The 21,692-nt window shown below is 32.9% G+C and overlaps 1 protein-coding gene across 2 annotated transcripts; it reads left to right on the top strand.

Annotated features, from left to right (window-relative positions):
- Positions 1 to 1,949: 1,949 nt before the first annotated feature.
- On the top strand, positions 1,950 to 21,119 carry LOC111057805 (TATA-box-binding protein). 2 transcript variants are annotated; one of them, XM_022345271.2, is made up of 8 exons: positions 1,950 to 2,231; positions 3,257 to 3,364; positions 4,734 to 4,844; positions 6,910 to 7,043; positions 8,888 to 9,131; positions 12,476 to 12,579; positions 13,135 to 13,229; positions 21,017 to 21,119. In XM_022345271.2, the coding sequence occupies exons 2-8, from the start codon at positions 3,353 to 3,355 to the stop codon at positions 21,091 to 21,093; spliced, it is 777 nt and encodes a 258-aa protein (XP_022200963.2). In that variant the 5' UTR covers positions 1,950 to 2,231; positions 3,257 to 3,352; the 3' UTR covers positions 21,094 to 21,119. The 2 variants fall into 2 exon arrangements, with proteins under 2 accessions (XP_022200963.2, XP_022200964.2); XM_022345272.2 differs by having other exon boundaries at positions 2,107 to 2,340.
- Positions 21,120 to 21,692: the final 573 nt, after the last annotated feature.

Genomic DNA, 21,692 nt, shown 5'->3' with positions numbered 1-21,692 from the left:
AGACTAGTTTTATTCAATTTTTAAGATATTTTTCCATATGAATCAAGCATAAGTTTTTCAAAAAATAGTCCCCAAACAATTCAGCATTGGTGAATTGCTAATAAAGCGTTTATGGATATATGTTTATAGGAACTTTTTTTCTTATTTTTACCTCTACTATCACGTATTGAATTATTTTACCATAATTAAAAATCACCCTGTATATATTTTCTCATATTATTTTTATATTTTTTGCTCTATTTTTTATTATTGCTCGTTGATATTCTCATGTAATTATATATTTTTATTTGTTGAATGGTGTACCCTTTATTTATGATCCTATCCTCATGCATGACCAATCTTGTTATAGTCTATTCTATTACCAGTATTGACATATTATTCAAATTATCAACCAACTATATTCTTCACCGAATAAGTTGGATAAATCGGCGATATACAGCATTGATTATTAAGTCTTTGGAAATATTGCGTTCTCAGGACTTTCTTAAATTATTCAGAACCATCGCATCCGATTTGGAAGAACTCAAGGGACATAGTACCTATTAAGTTGCAGCAGTACTAAAAATTAATAGAATTTACAAGGTATTCTGATAGAGTATCGCCTTTGATTCCGCTCGGTATCATCTTGCACTGCTGACCCTTTGTCAGATGGTGGCGAGTGGTATTGGTGTCGATACCATATTGTCTAGCACGAAAATCAGAGCCCTTATATTTATCTACTTCTTCTGCATCTATAATTGTGGAGTCAACCAGATCAGTAACAAGAACTGAAAATTGCTAAAGCAGTCAACGTTTGCAGCCATCAAAAGCAGAGAATTATTTGAGCTCCTAGAAGAGCCGGTAAGAAACTTCTGGTATTTCTTTTTCAGGAGTCATAAAAATAATAAATATATTCAAAAATCCTGACTGCGGCCATGCAGGGCACATGCGACGCCAAATATAACGTCACAATATTATATTCTGTTTTTAATCAAATCAAATTCGAAATTTCTAGTTTATTTATTTTTGGACTGAAAAGTGGACTCAAATCAATTCAAGTGGATAGCATAACCTATAATTTCTATTCATTCATAACTCTACCTTCATTGTATTATCATTCATCCCATCATCATCACCTAGGCTTAAAATACTTCTAGAAAATCGCCTTTGTAAAACAATAAAAAAAAGAATAAGACTATTTTTAAAATTGATAAATTTAAATAATAAAACTTATTTGAATATTCGGAGATCTGAAGATATAGGCTAGTTGACAAAATTCCCTCCAAATTTCGGTTTTCCAAAAATTTGACTCATTAAAAAAAAAATTATAACAACACTCAATGAAGATATAGAGAGCTCAGAATTATTTAAATTTATTATCTAGAAAAAAAAGTGAGAGTGAATTTTTCTGTTCAATGACTCGATTTGGCGTTAATCTCAAAGAACTGGAAAAGGAACCGAAAATCAGTGGTTTTTGGAGCACTTTGTAAAAAGCCCCTGGGCTATAATAGGAGGTCAACTTTCTGTACTGTATTTCAGAATCAGTGCATATTTCTGTAGTCCAGAATCATTGCACAAAATTTTAGGGGACTTAATTCGCCAAACAGCTCTTTTCCACTACCTCCTGACTGGACTAAAAAGCAAATTATCCTGGCAGTCTCACATTGATCTTCTATTGTAAAAAAATACCACCTGCAGTGTAGGCTATGTAATTCGAAGATTGCGAAATATAGGTACCGTACTAAAAAACCAACGTACCTGTACCACTGTGCCTGTACTGCCTATTGAATACAATAGGCAATTCGGTCACTGTGATTCGGTCCTCCCAACAGTCCTGTGTTCGAGGAGTCGTACCATGCTTTTCTAACTCTCATTTTTGAGATATGGCATTGTAGCCTATATTTTTATAATCTATATAGGGAAATATTTTTATCTTATTAAAATGCATTATTATTTTTCTGCTATTCAAGAACATTTTGTAATTTTTGTTTTTTATTTTTATCTTATTAAAATGCATTATTATTTTTCTTGCTATTCAAGAACATTTTGTAATTTGCCGCTTTAAAAATGTTCACCAAGTAATCAGCAGGCTGCGCTAGCTGTCGATCTGTCGGCTGTCAAAAGAAAAATGTCTTCTCTGTCCCTCCCTTCTCCCTACACTCCACGAGTCCTGATTCCTGACATGACGTGAATTATTACGATTAACAATATTTGAGAAATGAAGAAGCCCTTATTCTTGTGATATTTTTATTGTGAGTATCATAATATATTCTTAAATTATGACTTATATGACTGCTAGTTGTTTTACATTCTAGGTTAATTTCTCGTACGGAGGAAGCATGGACTTAGATGAGACATTTTGTATGTTATGACTGCCTAATTTCATAGTTTATTAGCTATTTTATCGAGTACTGTTTGCAGAGTACAAGTTTTATTTATTTTGAGTTCTCCATTAATCACATTAAAATTAAAGTTGTTTTATGAATTTCAAGGATTTGAATGATGAAATTCTCAGTCAAAGTTTCTCACTCTCTTGTATCTCTTGGTAGCTCATTGCCTAAACGTTGGTTTCATGACTGCTGTTTCTCGGGTTCGATTCCCAACCCGACCCACAATTTTTTACATAATGTATTGACTAAGCTATTTTTGAAAAATAAATATTGCTTTTGTAAAATGATTCAAACAAAGTTAAACTTTTTAAACAGAATGTTTTATTAACCTAATTTTTATTGTTCATGTACCTAAAAAGTTACATTTCTATGCGAAGAAACCATATTAATTACGGTACGCTTGCTCTTATATAATTTTTTCAATTTGTGGATTATGATAAGCCAATAACTTAGGCTAGCGGTTTCTAAATTATTCATTCTTATTCAACAAATTACGGTAACCTATACTACCCTACCGTAAAGCTGGGTTTATACCAAAGCTATTAACAAAATGTTCCTTATAGATTGAAAATTTTGTTTAATAACTTTGGTGTAAACACAGCTTGAGAAACCTTTCAAGACTTTTTCTTATTCGTCAAAACAAACCAAAAGTACATCACAGCTACTTAGATATTACTAAACTAGTAACTAAATATTTTTATAGTTTATAGGTACTTGAGCTATATTTTTTTATCTTTGTAACTTTTCTGTTACTGTATGGTACCTTACCGTAATTAATATATTTCATTGATAATTTCCTCATCATTAATTATTGATTATCTCTTTGTTATCTTGCATGAAAATTGATTAACTTGCTATAATTAACAACCAATTTTTTTATTTTTCAGATATGATGCCCCCATAGATCTATAGCCTACAGCCCCTCCGTTCAGTATTGTCAAAAATAGGAAAATTAAACATATCGCTTCAAAACCAACTCTAAAATGGCTAGTGCAGTATGTATTATAGTCTTTCAATTAAAAATTTATCATCTATGTTGTTTATTCTCAAATCTATAAATTAACCGTAGCTACATATATTATGGTATTTATCAATTTCCTAGTGGATGAATGAAAGGCTCTAATGTACATTAGGCCACCACATTGGCGACCGAGTTTAAAGCACACTAGGATACCAGTGAGACGTGAGACACCAGGGTTGGTTGCCGGGCTGACGACCCGAGTGAGACACCAGCCGGCCGTCAGAATCTGGCGACCCCAGAGTGTGATGAGCTTAACAAGATCTTTTTTATGCCCTACGATTCGCTTGTACACTTGGCGATCTACTGGTAGTTCAGACTGTTGGCCTTGTTTAATACCAGCCTGAATCTGTTCATCTCTTCAAGTGCTTAACGCTGATCATAATTTGTTGGGAAGACCTATTGTGAATTGATTGTCCTTCTATATATTACTATTTTATAAGGTATGCTTATTTATCCTGCATTGTGGAAACTTATTTAAATCCGTTATTGTGTTTGCGATTCGTTGAAGAAAGAAGAAGATTATTACATTAAACTTGAATTTATGAAAATTTTCTCATATCTATATTTGAATGTAGCCTGTTTACTCGGTAGATCAGTAAGAGTATGAATACGGGCAATTATTTTGCGTTCATTTACTTTTTCTGAGAGTGCTGTCCACATGAGGCTAGTGCGTGGGTTACGAGACGGATGATTGATTTGAGTACTTTATGTTCATTACGGTATATACTGGCTTATACACTACTTATATACAATAGCTTACAATACAGCAAAATTATAGATGAATTCACATAATATAGACTAAGAAAATAATTATTGAACTGTATATTATGTGAAAAAAAAACAATTTGGAATAACTATAGATAATATTTTTATGTATCTACATAAATTGGAGGAGATTTGGACATATCAATGTCCATTCTTCGGAAAGAATATTGAAGATGATGAGAGATGAGTGGACCTGCAGTCTATGTTGGTTCCGAACCACTGGGAAGAGACTTCTTAAACTCATAGATATGATTATAAGAGTCTGCTCTTCAAGTGGCCACCCTTAAATCGAGACTAGCAGGTGCATGAATCTTTATCGATAGCCTATTAGCGTGACTACAGAGCCAACCTCTACACTTCCTATGCTCAAATATAAAATGTAATATAATTTTCTTTAAATTTCAGATTTGTATAGACATATCTTATGTGTATATTAGTATATTTATATGTTGGCCAGGCTTCAAAAATGATTACTTATCTCCTAATTCACTTGAATTAAAAACTTGTGTTTCATTTTGGGAATGATAGAATGTCACGTACAGAAATGTTCAATGTTGTATATTGCTTGTATTATTCAGGTTGAAGATAGGGCACAATATTCGTTGGATTCGTTGGATAGAAGTCCCACCAAAGGAAATGCTGACTACAGAGGATTCAACCAAGATGCTCCTCGTATTCCATCAGCATTGGTAAGTCGTTTTTTGAAGTGACAAATTTATGCAGTTTTAAACTACAGTTTGCGATTGAAATTAACTCTAAAAGGTTATTATCTCAAAATTATTGAAGATAATTAGAAGTAATTTTTGTCAACCAATTGAAAGTATTATGTATTTCACATAGAAATATTGAAATGTAATATTGTTCATAGTTATTTTGTTAACCAACTAGTACACATTTCCAGTAATTATAATTTACTTGGACAAGTCAAAGAAAATAAAAAAAAATGCTCACAACCAGAGTTCTTCCACTTTAACAACTTTTTAACAACTAAAGGACGTTTTGACAATGAATTGATAAGAACTCCGTTATTGTGATAAGCTATTGACCTCTTCAGTCTACGATTGTTTATTCGGCTTATGACCGTAAATATCTTATTAATAATCATTAACATTTTATTCCAAGTTCAAGGTTATGAAAATTTAACTGTTACTTTGTATCTATATTTCGGATGTTGGAAGGATTTGTGATTTTTTTTACTTTTTCTCATAAATCGTATTAGATCATTATTTTTTAAGCATGAGGATGTTGCACACTTGAGGTCCAGGTTTGTGCATATGATGTAATGAAACTGATGTTGATGATGATGAGAGATGAGTAAACTCACAGTGGATCGGTGGGCTCCGAACCACCGGGAAATGATTCCTTAATATTTAATTGAACTATAGATGGTCTTTGAAGGAGTTCGGTTCTTGAAGTGGTCACCCTAACAATGGGAGTAGCAGGTGCTTGGATATTATCCACTTATCTTGTCGATAGTTTATTAGCTCGTCTACGAGTCAATCGCTTTCCTATTAAAATATTGTACTCCGCACTTAGCTTTCCATTTGTTTTACTATTTGTGTGGTTTCAATCACATTTTATTCAGTATTTATCCATTAACAGAGTCACAAATCATAATAATAAATGATCATAAAAAGACAACAGGCTGTACTCAAAACTGTCTCTCTTCAAAAAATGTATTGATAAAAAGTACGGTATCTGAAACAAAAAGTTTATGATATTACTTTTCCAAAATTTAGTACATTATCTCTCAAATACCACATAAACCATGAGTTTCAAATTTCGACTTGATAAACTAAACAAAAAACAAACATTTAATACTTTAATCACCATCATTAATTTTCATGTACCTAATAATGTTATCATCTGGATCAATGCAAATATTCATGCACTTTTTATTCAATTTTTTTTCAACTCTCAAAACTAACTATCTGTCAAACCCCTCTTGATTAAAGCTCTCAATTCTTTGCAATATTTTATAAAGTCGTTGTACCTCATTCCTCAAGTAATATTTTCTACGATCTATAAAACCAAAAAGTTAATGATTGGTTTAAGCTCCATAAAGATTCCAAGATGAAAATGCCTTTAGATTGCCTAGTATTATTAATAAAAAGGAAAATGATAAAAACATGCAGTTTGAATTGGGATAATACTTTTAAAGGCACCAAGGCAATACATTTAGAAGTATATAAACTTAGATTCTTTTTTTCTTCACATAAAGGGAATAAAGCACTTATAATTTCGATTGTTGGTTAATAAGTTCAATCAATAAGAATAGTTTAACCATTGCTACCTCATTTGGAGCTTGAAGTTGAAGACAATCTTGAATATTCTGATTGTAACCAAACGTTGCAATTTAGAACACATTTTGTTTTGAGTTTTCAGCCATAATAATTCTTGTCTTGTTCATTTGTGTGTTCTCTGAATACCTGTTGAAATTGGCTATTGTATTAGTTATACGTATGCTCTCATTTACGTCAGATATAAAAGATATGTGTCAGTTCCATATGATTTATTTGAGCCAAACTAAAGTTTCAATGCACATAAGGCTATATTTAACTAGGCTATAGCACAGAATACATAACAATAAATGTTCTTTACTCCGTGACTATAGTATTGAAACTATAGTTTGGCTCAAATAAATAATGTGGAACTGACAACATTTCTTTCATTTCACCTTATATGGAGACATTCCACATCTCAAAGTGTAAATTGTATGCTCACATCTGCACGTTATATTTGTCAACTTGGCAGGTAGCTTCTACTTCGCAAAAGGATCAGCCTAGCTCGAGCAGTGCAAATGCCACCCCCTCTGCCACCCCACAGTCGGCCATCACTTACTTGCCTCCAGCTCCAAACATCGACTCGGGACCCGTGCCAACTGTTCAGTGAGTGCCATAATTCGACCTTGTAATCCATTCATTTCTCAAGCACTAACTCATTTTTTCTGTAAACGTTTCCAGAACTTCATAAAACCGTGAGAACTTTACTAAGTCATATTACTTATTGATTCAACTTTACAATTAGGGAAAAGAGAAACCAGGATTTAGCCCTCAACTACATTTTCAAAATCTAGTTCGTCCAATTCAGAGTGAGGATGTCTAGCTCCAAATATTTTTCACATCAACAATTTTCACTCTCAAAAAGATAAATTGAGATTCAATTAAAATGCTTATTTTGATATAATTGAAAGAACCACAAAGAACAATAAAAACTCTGAAATACTGTCCGATATTAAATGAATGTTTGCATTTCGAGCCTCTAAGTGGCTATAAAACAAGTAACTGTAACTAATGAAAGTTTGATTCTACCAATTTAACCATGTTTTTGTTACATTATAAGTAATAAATAACGTATTTGTAAATCCATATTAAGGATAATTAAGAATTTTTGAATAATGAATAGTGTCTTTTATCAATCAGCAGATGAATAGGTGAGCAATAATCAATGTCAGATAAATAGGTTGATGACATTGCTTCAGAATTGAATGCGAAGACTTACTAAATAAAAATAATGTGCCTGCATCATCATCTTCAGAATATCAAATAACTAAGGATATTAGAATAATCAACTGTTTATCATCGGCTTCGACATCATCATATTATTATACACTGCATCATAATCGTTACTATAAGAATTTTTTCATCTTCCCCATATACTCGTAGTATGATTGATTTTTTAGTAGTATTAGGGCCGGTTTCCGAGCTCGGAATTTAGCTACGTTCTAGACTTTAAACAGATGGAGTAAGAAAATTGGCTTTCCGAAACGGGGCGTAGACGTAGTCCACGTTTAGATTAAATTTCGAAAAATTGTACACAAAATAAAGATAAAATAGTGTAACGTTTCAGCTATTTTGAATTATTCAGGAATGTTTCATTTCGTCAAGGAAAAAAGTTTCCAATTATAGAAATGAGAAAATAAAGATTATCATAAAAACTACGACTACGCCCCGTTTCGGAAAGCCAATTTTCCAACTCCAGCTGTTTAAAGTCTAGAACATAGCTAAATCTCGAGCTCGGAAACAGGCCCTTAATGTTTAGTTCTTATTTTCAGTTATGCGTTTATATGTTAGGTACTCATAATATTCAAATTCGAGCCGTCTTTCCCATTTTCAAGGTACAATTATTAGGCTTACCTTGGTTTGTGATATTTGCTATGGTGATATTTTAAAATTCGATTAAAAAATTAAATGGTTCAATTTCATTTATTTTTATAGTGGTTCAAGGATGAATCTACTTACAAATACTTACACTTGTGAGTACTTAATAAATTCCTTGTTGGTTATCCATCTTGTTTTCACTATTAGTATAACTATTGTATTTTAATATAACTTTAAAGTGAAAAAACACTCACATTCTTTGGTGTGGCGACGACCGTTTCGTCTGGCGTTTCACATTCTCAAGCCCGACACAAATACTTTAGTATTGACCTTAAATACTTTAGTTTGGGTCGGGCTTGAGAATGTGCAATACCAGCACGAAACGGTCATCGCCACTCCAAAGTATGTGAGTGTTTTTTCACTTTGAAGTTATATTAAAATACAATAGTTATACTTGATAAATATTTACAAATACTCAAGTACGTAAGTACTTACAAATACTTACACTTGTAAGTGGTTTGATTTGTATTGGTAAATATAAACTATCAAATTTCCAAATATGATTTCATCCATTTCCAATCGCGAGCTCACTCTTCCTATTCAAATGTTTTAATTTTTCGTTCTGTTTACAGAAATGTAGTTTCGACAGTGAACACGTGCTGCCAACTAGACCTGCGTAAGATAAACTTCTATACGAGAAATTCGGAATACAACCCTGGCAGGTTCTGTGGAGTTGTGATGAGACTGCGTGAGCCCCGTGCTACGGCATTGATCTTCAGCTCGGGCAAAATTGTCACCACTGGAACCAAACATGAATCAAGTGCGCTCCTAGCGTCAAAAAAGTTTGTCCGCATCATACAAAAGTTGGGCTTCAAGGTTAGTGCACTCTAAGACCATGTGCACCATCTACGTTTAACGCTAAACCACGTTTACTTGTAGATATGGTTGCATTCATCATAATGTGTTTCATACGTGGTTTAAACGAACAGCTGACGTTTCTCCGTTTAAACCGAGTATCTGCATATGGGCCTAAGGCTGGGCACTATAACGTGTGTGTACTCTCATGATCATCATGCATGTTGTGTCATCAGCTGAAGGCTTAGAACAAAAAACAGCTGTTTGACAGCAGCTGGAAAATTAAAAATTATAATTAAAAAAAAAAAATCGACCACAAATAGATCAGCAAAGGAAAAATGAACAACTAAAATCTGGTGTGTCGCACTCACAATAGAATCAACAGTTGCCTCTCTCATTAAGTTTGCATTTGTATAATCACATTTTCTTAAGTTTCTAGCTTATTTTCAATTTTAGGTGAAAACGTTTCGGAACATCAGTTGTAGAGATTCTTATGCTCAATCTTTTCCACCTGGAATGTTTCGTTTAAATAGTGTATGAAGCCTGATAATTTTAAATCTATAATCAAACTTTGCATAGATGAGACGGAGCTCCTGAAATTTGTACAGTTGATAGAGCTTATCAATGACTATTTTAGGTACAAATTTGATCAAAATCGTTGGAACCGTTTTCGATAAAATCGTAAAAACCCCTGTTTTTGACATCATTTTCGCCATTTTAGCCGCCGTCTTGAATTGCATTTGATCGAAATTGTTCGTGTCGGATCCTTATAGTGTAAGGACCTTAGGTTTCAAATTTCAAGTCATTCCGTTTATTGGGAGATGAGATATCGTGTACACACACACACACGCACGCACGCACAAACAAACATACAGACCAGTACCCAAAAACCAATTTTTTGAACTCAGGGGACCTTGAAACGTATAGAAATTTAGAAATTAGAAATTCAGAATTACCTTGACTATGGTAATAGGGCATGGAAAGTAAAAAATTGAAGATACAAAAACCTAACCTCAAAACGTTCTGTTTAAAACCTTTCGCTGTGATGACACAACAATGTATGACGACATGTGTGTACACACATTTTCAACACATAAGTTTAACATACTTGACCTGTCATTAGAGGCCTTCCTAACAAACTTTGTTGTTCAAAAATGATTGAGGGAGCATCAATGAGGTTTTAACGTGTACTAGGAACAAGTAAAGGTATTCTTGTTCAAAAAAGTGATTATATTACAAAAGGTTATCGATATCGTAATGATGTTTATACTGCAATCTAAAACTCAAAAACTGATGTACCGAATGCACTGCAAATTATATATGCCAAATTCCAAATAAATATTTATTCAGATCTCAGTGTTTAACTAGATCTCTTCTAAATAAATATTGCTAGTTACCAGTTCTAATCATCGATTCCCTTTTATAACAATCTTTTTTGTATTTTGATTCAATGATTGATCGAGGTAAAATGGCTCAGAAATTTGAAAATTCACAAAATGGCCTATTCTCAATAATGATACAGCAAAAGGTAGTTTACTCTACAACTTGAATTAATCGTAGTATTCGGGTTAAAGAAACGAGATGAGGCCGCGCTACTAGTGCACTTGCCTATTGTTCCAAAAAGGTTCATCCTCCAACTCACGACTACCATACTCTATTGCCCTATGATTCCGCTTCATTGCCCTCATTAGTGGTCCCTGCTGGTTTCTTGAAGGCACTTCTAGCTGGTATGAAGCACCAACTTATCTATTACTTTGCAAATTACATCTGTTACTTGTATTTTCTACAATATTCTACATTAATGAATCTAAATCAATGATCAAGTACTAACTTTTAATTGTATCATTCCTTTATATTATTGATGAAACTCAAATTGCTCACAAACTGTATACATACTAACTTGAGTTACATACAATTCGATAATTATCGAACGTACTATTTTTGGCGTCCTTTCAAATTCTATAAATTCTATTAGATTGAACACAACTTGGCAAACATATAATGTCTATCTTGTGTTTGTCGAGTTCCATTCAATTTAGAATTTAAGGACGGCAAACAAATGTACGTCCAAAAATCGATGTGGGCTTTACTTAATACTGTAATGTGTTTACTATTTAGTCTCATCATGTAGGCTACACTAAATATGATACGGTCATAGTTTGACTAAATTTGTACTTATCATCGATAGTAATGTGTGTGTTTATCCAATCACTGGTTTACAGCTGAAAGTGCCTTCAAGTAACCAGACTGGTCCACCAATATATTCCTCTGAGTGGAAACCTTAATAATAGAAATAATAACAATAGGCGACCACTGAAGGGTCACTAGAACTTCTACCTGTCCATGCATTGTTTTTGGTGGCACCGTCTCGTTTCTTTAACTCCAATGTTCATGTTGTCTTACAGTAAATTAATATTTTTCTCACTAACCTGGTGATTGGCTGCTTCAATACTTGAGGACTTGTCAAATTCATATTGGAGACATGAACTCAGTACTGGTGAGAAGGTAGAGTTTCTATCTCCTTCATAAAGATATACTCTCACTTTCCGATAATATCTACTTTTTTATAAAAGTGCAAAAACTAGTAATTAAAATCATCAAGCAGAAGCCACCTCGTTATCCATTAGACAGACCAGCTCTACAATGAGTTTGGTGTGATGGACGCAAGACAACTCTACTCCCTAGAAATTATTTGCAGATTACACAAAAACCCAGAAAGCTTTCAAAACAGAAACCATTGTCACAACACAAGAAATAGAAGCCTTCTTATCACGAACGTGGCTAGGAAGGCAACATACCAACGACACTTCAACCACCTAGCACCAAAACTCCACAATTTACTTCCTGCACACATCAAGGTAATAGAAAACTCAAGAAAATTTAGATGCGCCGTTGAAAACTGGTTTACAACAACTGGAAGACATAATATAGAAAAGATAATTTCGAACAATATGTAAACTCACTTACCCAATGTATTTGCACACCCATTCTAAATATAATGTATTACTACTACACCTGCTCTAGAACATGGGTTTCCCATGATCGAGTAGGTTAATTTCCGAAAAAATTAAATTTATTTATATTTGTATTAAATTTCATATATTATATTTTCGAATAGTGTGTACATTTTATTTATTTGATTGCTTATTTGTATATTAATGGAAATATTTTTTTATCATCAAGCATACTATCACCCTGGCAGTAAATCAGTCAGGCTCTTTTGAGCATTGGAAAATATTAAGTTTCATAATTTTATTGTGTACTGCATTTTTCATTTTTTTTATTAAACCTGCTTGTTGTTGTTGTTTAAAATATTACCTATGTTAATGATTCTTCTAGAAATGCCAAAACATGTTTTTTTACAGGTAAAATTCCAGAGCTTCAAAATTCACAACATGGTCAGTACGTGTGATCTCCGGTTTCCTATTCGATTGGAGAACCTCAACCAGGTGCATGGCCAGTTCAGCAGGTAATTCTTCAATATTCCATCTGCATACCATCAGCTCACTTCAATTTGTTTATTTAATGAATTAATTTATGTTTTTAAATTATATAATACGATATTATAGTTTGAAGATTTTACTGATTACACACAGCAAAGAAGATCCTCATCACATTCTTAGAAAATTGCAAGGATTCTAGTACCGAGACTTCCAATGTAAGGTTTAAAAATGTGTATACTATGTGCAACGTTTTTGACATTCTCTGGCGAGATTCTTGAATCTTAGCTCCGTAAGTTCGAAAGAAGTAATAATTCATTATTAACATCGTTATTCCAACTCATCATATCTGGATCATGTTGTTTGAGTAATTTTGTATGTTGAATGTAGTGTTCTGCTTCTGATGATTTTTCTCTTTGGCCCATATCATTGTCTTTACTTTTATCGGTTTTAGTAATTATTGTATAGGCTGTTGTTTCGAAGTTCCTTCGAAGCATCCTTCCATACTACAGAATACTTTCCAGATGTAATGCTTCCTAAAATGACATATTCTGTTTGTATAATATATGCATTCTCTTCTCCAGTTACGAACCAGAACTGTTTCCTGCGCTGATTTATCGCATGGTCAAGCCGAGAGTCGTTCTTTTAATATTTGTGAATGGAAAAGTTGTGATAACAGGTAAGTCAAGAATTATTATATTTCTAATCTAGATAATAATAATAATACTAATAATAATAAATTTTATTTCTATTAATATACTAATCAATAAAATATACACAATATTCAAAAATACAATAATATATAGCCCAGTCAATAAAGGTTTTTTCGATCCGAAAATTAAATAAAAGCTGAATCTTTCACCATCGATAGAACCCTCCCAGAGGGTCATTCTCCCAAAAATCCCAAGAAATCCCTTTGGAGCTTTCCCCCCTAGCCCCCCTCAAAGTTGAAAAATTCAGGTAATCACGGGAAATCAATTATCTCAATAACCATTGATCGGGAAGAGATCTATTATATGTCATTAGATTCCTTACAATGGACTACAATATTAGACGTATTCGTTTTCTCGAAAAAACAAACAGTTTCCTTGATAAAAAATATATATGTGAAAATTTAGGGGTTTTTCGATTTGATTTTTTTGTTTTTTCCGATTAACTTCGAAGCCAGAAATTTTAAAGAAAAATGAGCCAAATAATTAATGTGGCCACTTTCATTGCCAATCCATTGATGTATATTGTTATTTATTTGCGATTTAATTTGACGCTGTGGAAGGGGAAACAGCCGACGCGGTATGGCGCCGCTGACTCTCTTCGCCATAGTAAACAGTGAACAGAAAATCAATTATCTCTGTAACCATTAATCGAAAAAAAATCTATCATATATCATTCGATTTGAGACGTTGTGGACTACAATATTAGTCATATTCATTTTTATAATAAAATAAACAGTTTTCTTGATAAAATAATATATATATATATATTATATATATATATATAATATATATATATATATATAATATATATATATATATATATATATATATATATATATAATGTAAAAATTTAGGGGGTTTGAGATTTGATTTTTTTGTTTTCTCCCATTAACTTCTAAGCAAATAATTTTGAAGAAAAATGAGCCAAATAATTAATGTAGCCATTTTTATTGCAAATACATTGATGTATATTGTTATATATTTGCGATTCGATTTGACACCGTAGAAAGGGAAACAGCCGACGCGGTACGGCGCCGCTGACTCTCTTCGCCATAGTAAACAGTGAACAGAAAATCAATTATCTCTGTAACCATTAATCGAAAAAAAATCTATCATATATCATTCGATTTGAGACGTTGTGGACTACAATATTAGACGTATTCGTTTTCTCGAAAAAACAAACAGTTTCCTTGATAAAAAATATATATGTGAAAATTTAGGGGTTTTTCGATTTGATTTTTTTGTTTTTTCCGATTAACTTCGAAGCCAGAAATTTTAAAGAAAAATGAGCCAAATAATTAATGTGGCCACTTTCATTGCCAATCCATTGATGTATATTGTTATTTATTTGCGATTTAATTTGACGCTGTGGAAGGGGAAACAGCCGACGCGGCTGACTCCCTTCACCATAGTGAACAGAATAGTAATGTTTTCTACATTGCATTTCATTTTTACACTATGGCGCTCGAAACAATTAATTTTGACATGCGTTGAATCTAGATTTTCACTTTTCAATATCCTAAAAAAAAATTATAATTTTCTTGATCACGGTCTTAACCACGCTGATTATAAAAATCAGGATTTCGTTGTCTGCTCACAGAATTTATTATATTGATTTGAAATGTGCCTTCTCAATACGAGTCCGAGGTATCACAACTTGATAATTCTAGTTTCAGATATTGGTGTTTCTCAATGAAGTTTGATGATTCAGATATTGGTGTTTCTCAATGAAGTTTGATGATATATTATGTGTCCGACTCCTTCATCTTATCCTTATTTTGTGAAAAATGGAGATACAAAATTTCATCTCATAGCTTTTTTGTGTTTTTTCTTGTTTGATTACTCTTTATAATTTAAACACTTGATAATGGAATGAATATCATCAGATCATGTGAACAAAGAAAACAAAAGGGTAGGCCTAACTGTAATACTATATTATGATAACACTGTACTTCTGATAAGTTGAAAATTTTCAAGCTGAAAGTAGATTAATTTGTTGCTCATTTGGTTTAAATATTAACAAATATTACCAATATTATCACATACAGTGAGAACAAATTATTCTGAAGCTTTCTATTCTCACTGAACATAAGAGGCAATACCAAGCCAGAATTGCAGTTCCGTTCACAATCATTATTATCAGAGCATTCAAATTTATGCTATGTAAATTTAACTAAGGGATTATCCCATTTCACAATTTCCCTATTTATCCTTATCGTGATTTAGAATAAATTAGTTAATGTCTATAATCACAAAAATGAATGTAGCCTACATTACCTATAATAAATATTACAAATAACAAAGTTTCTAGTAATAAAGCAACTTTTGCTAGGTACGAATTTCAAGGCTCTCAAAATGACTTTTTCTCAATCACAGGCAGAAAATGCAATGCCTATCATAATAGTAATTCAATGAAAATTGTTTGTATTGTACATTGTTCGACGTAAGATAAACTACATCCACTTATTTAGGTAATCAACTTATTTCGGATTATCATGTTTATGAATGAAAGCGAGACTGTGATAAGAGATTAGCCAAACTGAAATATAAAAATTATATACAATGCACATTTCTGATCAACTCAAATTGAAAATGATAGTATGAAGCCGAAATGAACTGAGCAACTGAATTCCAAAGTTACTATCCACTATTCAAATTGCACTGTGATTTCCTTTTACTTCCAAATGGATTAAATTGCTTGACTCTTCAATGTAACAATTATTGTAAAAAACCAATGGTATGTGAACGTCATCCAAATACATAGCATTTAAATTTGAATTTTCAGATCATGAAATACATAAACTAACGAGAGAATAGTGATTAATTGCAAACTGTGCATGTAACATTGATACAAAGCGATACAATGAAAAACAACATCGATTAATTTAATACTGGATTTATCAAATTCATATTACCGTACCTTTAAAGCTTAAAAATGTAAAACCAACATTTTCAATGTCCTCTACTGAAGCAAAACATCGATAGAAAATAGAGAAGAGCCCATTATAACCACAAAATACTTGTACTAGAATTCACTTGAACTAACTCACTTCAACCCTTCAACGATCACAATGAACTAAAATGGTATAAAAACTATAAAATTGATAATCAGCTAGGCTACATTTTTCAAATAACTTCACCCAACTAAGTCTGTGAATGCCAAGTCATAAGAAATAATGTTCAATACTTCAATAGATTTATTTTGAATGCTTCAACATATAAATAGAAATTGATCTATTCTATTGGTGCCCGAATCAAAATCAATATTAATCAACATTAATCGACATCAAGAAAAACTTCTGCCAACCTTGTAACTCCAGTATGATTCAGCTCATGCTTTACTTCAATTTATAAAGTTCTCATTAAGACAAGAATGACAAGATGCGAGTGGAGTTGAAGAATCGATGTGTTAACAAATAATAATAGATGATGAATCATCTTTCAATTAATCTTATACGGTAGGATACTTTGTACTTGGTTCATGATTATTTACGAATTTTCTATCTCCAATGGACCGTACATCTGGTTTTCAATATTGAATATTCAATATTCTCTATCCTACTTGATCAACTTGTGATTACGAGGGTAGAATGTAGAACACTTTCATGATTTTCCTACTTTCTATGCATGCTTACTCTTCCTTAGTTTGCATGGCTTTCATCTTTAGAATCTACTGAATTTTCATATTGGACTGTTTAGATAATTATGTAGATTCAACTAGTAAGAACGGAAGATGAGCTACTTTACAGAGAGAAAGAAGCATAGAGAGTTTCAACTCAACAAGCCCAATGTATAATTTTTTGATGCCTCAGCTTATTTATATTTGCCTCAACTGTAGGTATATTATCAACCTGGATGGAGAATATTAACTGTGGGTAACAGCAAACACTGCACGCTATGATTTTTAAGGAAATTGCCACTGTTGTAATCTATGATTCATCTCAGTTTTTGACATTCATAACTTATGATAAATTATAGCATAGAATTATGATCATACACATATACATCTATATATATATAAATATTTATTATATTATGTATATATATAATATTTTATCGGTTGCAAACACTATCTTTATCTGTCATAAAATGCATGATTAAGCACATATACAACAACAAAATTATGAGTTGATCATCACATTTCATTCAAAACATAGACAGCAATATGATGACTGTGTTGTAATAGTGGCATTATAATACACGTAGAAAAATATTGATTTCCTGAATTGGCAATAAAAGCTGAATAAATTGCTGCAATGAACTTGGTTGAATCTCAAACATTTCAATATTCAGAATTTAGAGAACTAAAAAGTGTAAATTTAGTATCAGCGCTAGTCAAAACAATAGGCAAAATTGATTGTTTCGAGCGCCATAGTGTAAATAAGATGCAACTTAGAAAGCAGTACTATTTTACTGTTTACTATGGTGAAGAGAGTCAGCCGCGATGTACCGAATCGGCTCTTTCCCCTTTCACAGCGTCAAATCAAATACATAACAATATACATCAATGGATTCGCAATGAAAGTGGCTACATTAATTATATGACTCATTTTTCTTTTAAAAAAAAATTACTTGCTTCGAAGTTAATCGAAGAAAACAAAAAAAAATCAAATCGAAAAACCCCTAAATTTTTATATAAATATTTTTTTAACAAGGAAACTGTTTGTTTTTCGAGAAAATGAATACGACTAATATTGTAGTCCATAACGTCTCGAATCGAATGACATATGATAGATTTTTTCCGATTAATGGTTACAGAGATTAGCTATTTATGTATTAAGAGCATAATGCGCGACTTTATCGCTCGCGCAAAACAGTTAATTCTGCAAGAGCGATAAAGAAGCATTACGCGCGAATTACATAAAAAATTTTCTACAACTGCACAAACCTGTTAAATCACTTATATCTGGCGGAGTTAATAATAATTCGTCTAAACTGATATCCATCATGGCTGTATAATCGGTACAATTACCGACTTTTTAGGTTAAGGTCTGACCGAGAGTGGTTTGTCTTTTGGCGAGCTGCTTATCATCAGCTGATTAGCGAGCGTAAAGAAACTCTTCTGCACATGCGCGAATGATTAGCGAGCGTAAAGAAAATCTACTGCGCATGCGCAGATGGTTAGCGAGCGAAAAAGTAGATTCTCCTCAGAAATAAGCTGTTTTACGAGGAGAATTGAGTATGTAAATTCTTTCTTTACGTGCAGTTGTAGAAAAAATTGATTTCCTGTTCACTGTTTACTATGGCGAAGAGAGTGCGCTGTACCGCGTCGGCTGTTTCCCCTTCCACGGCGTCAAATCGAATCGTAAATACATAACTATATACATCAAAGGATTTGCAATAAAAGCGGCTACATTAATTATTTGGCTCATTTTTCATCAAAATTACTTGCTTCAAAGTTAATTGAAGAAAACAAAAAAATCAAATTGCAAACCCGCTAAATTTTTACGTATTATATATTATTTTATCAAGAAAACTGTTTATTTTATCTAAAAAATGAATAGAACTAATATTGTATTCCATAATGTAACGCATCGAATGACGTATAATAGAACTGTTTCTGTTCAATGGTTACAGAGATAATTGATTTCCCGTGATTACCAGCATTTTTCATGTTTAAAGGGGGCTGGGGTGGAAAGCTCCAAGGGGATTTCTTGGGACTTTTGGGAGAATGACCCTCTGGGAGATTCTATCGATGGTGGGAAATTCAGCTTTTATTTAATTTTCGGATCGATACAGCTTTTTTGGACCTTCATTGACTGGGCTAATATGGAATTTACTATAAATATAAATAAATTGCATTTTTTCGGAAATTGACTTACTCAACTATGGGAAACCCATTTTCTAGAGCAGGTGTAGTAGTAATACAATAATAATAATATTATAATATAATATTTGAATGTACAATGAATTGCAGTGATGATGAAATAAGGGTTAAACTTCATTGTATTAGAGAACTATAAATAGTGGATTGTTAATGTATTGTATATTATGAATTAATATAATAATAAATGAATGTTATTTCCTTTAAAATACAAGTAAGCAATGAAATTAAATGTACGATACATTATTTAAAATACTCGTAACCATCGTGACTAAAAAAAGTATAAGTTAAAAAGGGTACTAGTAATTTAGAAAATTGAATTTTTATTGGAAATTAACCTACTCAAACATGCAATACTCAACTGGAGTAGGTAAACATAAAATCAGAATAATGTGACTTGATCAGCTGCGGCAACCTAAAACCATAGGAGGAGGCAAAAATTTCGGAGGCAAAAAAAACCTTTCCTCATCCATATTAATAAATTTCAACGAAAAATAATAACTGATTCTCTATGCACTAGACTATTATGAAACCATAATAAGGCCCTTAAAAGATTAAAATTTGAAAATCTTAGAAAATTGTCTCTTGTCATTCGTGATCATTGTAGATGGGGACAGAAAGTGAACTACCCTCTTGAAGTCGGCGCCCCTGGTTTACTACATTTCTGTTTAATTCAGTAGTAAGGCCGGAACACATAAATATAACCGCACCGAGCCCGCGCCGACTTACGGCCAAGCTAAGCCCGTAACACGGTGATAATGGTAGGAGAACACACATATCCGTGCGACAGCCGAGCGGCAGCAGTGTCTCAATTCTGTAGTGCTACTGTGGTCTGATTTCTTTGTTAAACTATTGTTAATAATATAACACTATTAAAAGTTTGTTACATCCGATTTAAGTTAATATTTTTCAATTTTAATATAATTACCTGTAGACACAGAAGATAAGAATCATAGTGCTGGTATATATTTCGGTGCATAACAATACCATCATCAGTCATGTATCGGAAATATGTATCAGCAATAAAATTGTTATTTTCTGCCTTCTGCATCTACACGTGATTAGTTTTAAATTTAAAATCTAAGACACAGTCACGGGTTCCTTCTTTTATACTTTTTGTTGTTATACTTTTTTATTTTATTATTTATAATATGTCTATTATACCTTTGGCTTAACTTATTTGGTTCTACTTTTACTTTTGGTTTAACTTATTTTTCCGTTCAACCATATTTCTCATATCTTACAAAACTGGTTAATTCCGTATCTCTTCAATAAGTTTTTCACTCTCTATGTTAAAGAGGCCTTACTGTTACCGTAAAAAAGTGAACTGAACTAGTCGGTGACGGCGCGGGAAACAAACACGGCCACGGTGCTGGCGCGGTGCGGTAGTATGTGTCCCTACACGTTTGAAAGCCTTTGTTTTCTCAATCTCCATAGTACGTCCGACACTCGGCCGTACGTTGGCGCGGGCTCGGTGCGGTTATGTGTGTCCCGGCCAATAAACTGATGAGGTGATCAATTAATAGTTGTTCGGCGCGGGGGCAGGTGGAAGTAGAGGAAGCCAACTGCTGTATTATTGTAATTATAAAATTACGTCTTGCTGGCTGGTTGACTCAACTAGCTAGATACAAATCAGATGGATGATCAAATGTTATTGCTACGCATAGTAGCGTCTTGATGTAGTGGAAGTGGTTGATCGACTAGGGACTTTCTTTTCAGTCCGCGATTGTAGTCATACTACATGCAAATGAAGAATGGAGAAAGTTATAAAGTTATGAGATTTCTAATACGGTATACCATTGCGAATATTGACGAAAAATTTAATGACTGATAATGATTAATGCATGAAGTCTTATTAATCTATACAATGCACAAGTATTGCTAAATCTGCCAAAAGTTTTATATAATTTTGTTTTTTTTTATTTTTAGGAGCGAAAAGCAGGGAAGAAACTCAAGAAGCCCTCGACAACATTCACAAAGTACTGAAAAGTTTTCGAAAATCCTGAAGGAATTAAACTCAAATTTTCCAAAACTTTCGTTTCATTTTATTGAATTGTTTTATCTTTCTGCTTCTTGCAATGTTATCTGTTGATACTCAACACCCATTGATCAATTTAGGCCGGTTGCAGACGAACCACTATCGAATGTGGGATGTGGAACCGGCATACCACAGAACAATACGACTAACGCAGGGAGTTTTCCACACTACATTCGAGAAAACGCTCATAGTACAACAGCTTTCAGATGTTTGTATCATACTCGGGTGTTTTTATAAAATTCGAGGGAACACTATCACAGCGACTACGATTGTGGTACAGAAGCTAGGGAAGCGTAGTGCTCAAACCAGTAGTACCATAATCGCAAGGAAAATAATCGCTACCTCAGCGCGCAACGTCATATGGAAGTATCAGTGCCACTGCCATGCCTGCCAATGCATTCCGTATGCGCTGCGTTTGTGGTACCACAGATGGAAAATAATCACTCCCCCATCCCACATGCGATTGTGGTTCGTCTGCAACCGGCCTTAGTCTAACCCTTTCAAAAAATGTTCAATCAACTTAACCTCAACCAATCAGTGATAATTTCAATTTGGACCCTTAATAAA

Source organism: Nilaparvata lugens, chromosome 5 (assembly GCF_014356525.2).
Source record: "Nilaparvata lugens isolate BPH chromosome 5, ASM1435652v1, whole genome shotgun sequence".
Taxonomy (NCBI): Eukaryota; Metazoa; Arthropoda; class Insecta; order Hemiptera; family Delphacidae; genus Nilaparvata; species Nilaparvata lugens.
The sequence above is the reverse complement of the archived record's forward strand: the minus strand, read 5'-3'. Positions and strand labels throughout refer to the sequence as shown.